The sequence below is a fragment of the Phoenix dactylifera genome, chromosome 2, assembly GCF_051530095.1.
Source record: "Phoenix dactylifera cultivar Ajwa chromosome 2, Ajwa_hap1_PhDact_Kaust_v1.1, whole genome shotgun sequence".
NCBI classification, from domain to species: Eukaryota; Viridiplantae; Streptophyta; class Magnoliopsida; order Arecales; family Arecaceae; genus Phoenix; species Phoenix dactylifera.
In genome coordinates this window covers 36,489,113-36,493,635 of record NC_143191.1, presented here as the reverse complement: position 1 = coordinate 36,493,635, position 4,523 = coordinate 36,489,113, and the positions used below count along the sequence as shown (strand labels likewise).

General features: G+C 39.3%; 1 protein-coding gene across 2 annotated transcripts; it reads right to left on the bottom strand.

Annotated features, from left to right (window-relative positions):
* Positions 1-244: 244 nt before the first annotated feature.
* LOC113462357 (transcription factor bHLH35-like) lies at positions 245-4,236 on the bottom strand. Of its 2 annotated transcripts, XM_026802342.4 has the most exons (5): positions 3,735-4,236; positions 2,914-3,076; positions 2,578-2,793; positions 2,230-2,400; positions 245-466 (listed from the first exon to the last, which is right to left on the bottom strand). In XM_026802342.4, the coding sequence occupies exons 1-5, from the start codon at positions 3,812-3,814 to the stop codon at positions 386-388; spliced, it is 711 nt and encodes a 236-aa protein (XP_026658143.4). In that variant the 5' UTR covers positions 3,815-4,236; the 3' UTR covers positions 245-385. The 2 variants fall into 2 exon arrangements, with proteins under 2 accessions (XP_026658143.4, XP_088572335.2); XM_088716209.2 differs by having other exon boundaries at positions 245-2,400.
* Between the last annotated feature and the right edge of the window lie 287 nt (positions 4,237-4,523).

Below are 4,523 nucleotides of genomic sequence, written 5' to 3'. Positions count from 1 at the left end.
TATTGTCAAAGACTATTGATAGGCTTCACTATAGATTGGATGCTTTATATGTCCTGACCATGATCCAATTAGCACAATACATAATCCGACCAGTTCTTCGAGTAAAAATCTAATTTACTATTCAATTAATTAGCACATTCCATCTTCGCCCCTCCAAAGCCCTTATCTGAATGGTCACACCCCTATGTTTAGCAACTAAAGATTTTGGGTTGAGTTCAAGTCTTAAATGGTATTACAAGTATTTGGATCTGCATAACTATAGTGTAGGTAGATCTTCCTTCCTTTCTCTTAATTAAACATGTACATATTTCTTATTGACATTACAGAGGAGGAATAAATATCTCAAGTTACAAATAACTTTAAGAGATTCAACTTCAGTGGAAACTCATGGGTTTCGTGGAGCATCGATCTCTGCAATGGCTGCTTCAATCTGTTCCTTGACCCGAGAACCATCCAATTCATCAGTCTAAACACAAGTGGCTTAAATTAGTAAACTATGAAACTGAAATTAAACTAGGAACTTAATATGATAGATGTTTTAACAAACGCCTGCATAATGAAAATAATTAGTTAGGCTTTTCAACAAAAAGGATTTATCAAACAATAGGATTTATTTATTTCTTCTTGTTTTACTTCTTGTGGTGATGGAGAAACAATTCCAAGCGGATAAATATGGCATGTCAGCTATGTTATAGAGGGCACTAAGATTGCAAATGGGTTGGGTTGACCTGTGACCCGACCCGCTTAGACCCAACTTGACCCATTTTGGAGTATCTGTGAGACCGAGTTGGTTTCTAAAATTGAACCCACTTCATTTTCTGGATCGGGTTTGGGTTTACTAAATTCAGGTCCGATCCGACCCGACTCATTTGAAATTTGGATAATTTGGGTTTCCAATCCTACAACTCGACCCGAATCTGTAAAATTATTTGCATCCATAGACTACAACCTGCAGGAGTACAAATACAAGCTTGGAAGTCATGGATGGACTGACCCAACTCGGACCCAAACTAGATCTAAATTTTTTGGATTGGGTCCGGATTATACATGAACCCGACCCGACTCAAATGATCTGTTGGGTCAAAAATTGTAGTGGTGGATCCGACCCCATCCAACTCGATCTTTTATTGGATCCGGTGTAGGTCTAAAAGTAGAATCCGAACAAAAAACTAGATTGGGTCGAGGTTATCCATGACCCGACCCGACTCATTTTTAACCCTATTGGGACTTGAGGGAAATCTTTACGTTATGAGAGTGATGCGCCCGGACACCACGTGTTCTTCTGGATTGCTTTTAGTACAGCTGTTTTTTTTGAAGCTCCAAAGCAAACGTTTAACTTGGTCAAAATGTAATTATCCTAGACGCCTTTCACAAGTCAAGGTCAACGTAAGCTGGCAAAACGTGTCCCATATTTACAATAAGAAAAGCAAAAGGGCAAGAACAAAAGGGCAGGACCATACGTCCATAGGAGTCATCATCGAGTTTCATGTATTTGTACGATAATGGGTGCAAAAATGACAGTGTCAGCGTTTATTTTTTTTTATAATTCCAAAAGTTCTACCTCCTGTTAAATAATAAATTTGCACTAAGTATCAAATGATGCTGATGCTTCGAAATCAAAGTAATAGTGATAAATAAAAGCTCAATTTTGCATAAAATCTGTTATCATAAATAATGAGAAACTCTTCATTAGATGGTGGCTAGAAGAATAGAACGAAATCTATACCAATTTAAAACCATTTCATTCATTGGATTCAATGTAGGTCATGCGTAATTATGGTTTCAACTTCTTAAATATCTACTTCTTTTGGAAATCTGATTAACATGTGTAATAAATTGCACTTAATAGTTCAAAATATATCTTGCCAAATTAGTGTGTTAGGATCGTGTACAACAACTCAAAAAAATGCGATGGGCCCTCACTATTTAACTACCTATTCTTTAGAATATGTAAGAAAATATAAATATATAAATAAATATATTTTGTCCTATAAACTTAAGCTTTTAGGACAAGTGGTGATTTCAATATAATCAGCTTCCATTTTTATTTGCTTTTTGATTAAATTATGGAACTAGACCATGTGATATGGAGATCTAAATGAAACACAGGAACAAAAATAAATAAACGAAAATACAACAGGTGGAGGAAGCATCGGCTGCTATAACTCTAGACAATGCAAAGTAACAAAAGGCGGAAAGATCGATCGTGGATAGAGAGAAAGAGAAGACCTCAATAAATAACGTGTGTGAGAGGCTCTCAGAGCTCGAGATGATATTGGCTGTGATGATCTTGAGGTTAAGAGACTCGAATACTTCACACATCTTAATCAGGGCATCCCTCTTCTTGTTGCAAGTGAAGCTTATAACAAAATTCTTATTGCCCACTGCCAACACCTTTAGCTGCGACATCAAGACACAAGCAGATAAATTTCAACTATATATTTATAGATCGAAGGTCATATGAAAATAATGCCTTTTAATCCTCTTCCCATATATACTAGGTGATATGATCAAAACTTCTAACAAGAAGTCAGCGTAGGAATATAAACATGAGAAAGACCCAAGCAAACCGCATACTTCCAAAACTTCAATGGAGGGAATGAATGGTGACCCCGGATCAAGGGGCCGGCTGGGCGATGTTTGGAGGACGTCATCCTGCTCCATATCGTAAAAAATATCTGCAAGCTCATGGGACATCTCGAGCTCTGATATCTCCGATTGTAGCATCTTCTCTTGCTCCTGAAGCTGTTGAATGTAGTTGATTGCATCCTTGATGATGGATGCCTTGTCCATCTAAATCCACAAATCCGTTCATGAGTTAATCAGTATATAAGAAGCGAGATCAATGATCGGGACAGTGCATCTTGATTATTTGTTTTCCATCTTTGTTTATCTTTTAGGTTTCCAGCTTACCTTTGTAATGTTCGGGACTACACTTCGAAGAGCATAAAGCTTTTCCTTTAGCTTCTCCCTCCTATTCTTCTCCGTGACAAGATACTTTGGGGGCGTCGGAGACGTCGCCACAATGGAGGAGCTCGAAAAGTAGCACTGAGAACTGGCTTCACCAGTTATCCAGCTGCTGGTATTAAAGACACCCATGGAAGAAGGGAAGACCCAGAAAACGATGAAGATAAAGATGTCATATTCAGATGAAGGTTACTCTAAAAACTTTAAGAAAGCAATCCAAACGAAGGAGAGAAAGGAGCAGCTGACTCAATGGGTCATGAAATGATTGATACTACCAGGAAGCTGAAGGATGCTTGTTTTGTGAACAAACTTTCTTCTTGAGAAAACCTTCCTGAACAAACTTAATAATACTTCTTAACCCGCTCAATTTCTTATTTAGGAGGAGAAATTATTAGGTAGACCCACTCAGCTGGAGACCGGGCCAATAATATCATGTCACGATCTGCTCCCTCGAGATCTAGGAACAGCGTCAGCTGGTCGCATAAAACCAAGCCTAATTGGATTTCGGTTGGAAAGGGTCAACAAAGACCCCACAAGAACTAGCCCATCCCGAGTTCAGTCGGATTAACAAATTGCAGATATAAAACCATATTCTTGCTCGAACCAACCCACTTGCAGCAATAAAAAAGCTTTAGTATAAGGGTGAAATTGCTACGTTTTTCATAGAACATCCGAGGAGCTAGGAGCAAGTCTGAGAGAGTTTTGTCTCTTTTCAGAGGAGGCCACGAGACTCGATTTTTTTTTAAAAAAAGGAGGCTTTGAAGTACCTGCGTAGCACCTCGGCCTCCAAGAAAGTTCTGGTCTCCCAGTAGTTGTTGTATTCGCCTTCGCCTTCCGTGAGATCCATGCTGCAGATTGCTGCCAGTTTATTGGAGGAAAGCAGGGAGCTTACAAGGCCTGTCTCAGATATAGATGCGTTCAGTTATGACCCGGATCTAGAGGTAGTCCTCTATATATATTGCCTTCAACAAGCATGCGACAAAAAAGCTCCCTCGCACCATCTCTTTCCTCAGGCAAAGGTGGGCGCCATCTCTTCCCAAGGACAAGGGTGGGGGCCTTCCGAGTGCGTCGTGGCCGGGCGTTTCCGCTATTGTCCCTCCATTGTTAGTCAAGTATTGGCTCAAGTCATTGTCAGCAAGCTATATTCAAGAGAACCACGAGAGGTTCAATTTTAATGGTGGCAAATAATCATAATATTGCTGAAAAAAATACTAGCCAACACCAATAATAATATTGCCACATATCCCTGAATTGAAATACATTAAATATGGTTAAAGCTCGTTAAGTAGAGCAAGTATAGCCCAATATATTTATGAGACACGTTGTGGAACAGTTAGAGCTTGTCTTGGATGGTTGTTGCATGATTATGACGTACCAATTCTTTTCGGGTAATATCGCTAGACCCTCACTCCTATTTATACAAGATCGAAAAGACTTTTTTTTTTTTTTACAACAGCGGCTTACATGTGACGAATGTGAATGCGGCCAACAAAATCAGAAAGCAAAATACGACATAAGACTCTGGCACTTGCCCGTGGTCTGCCCAAATGAAGCCT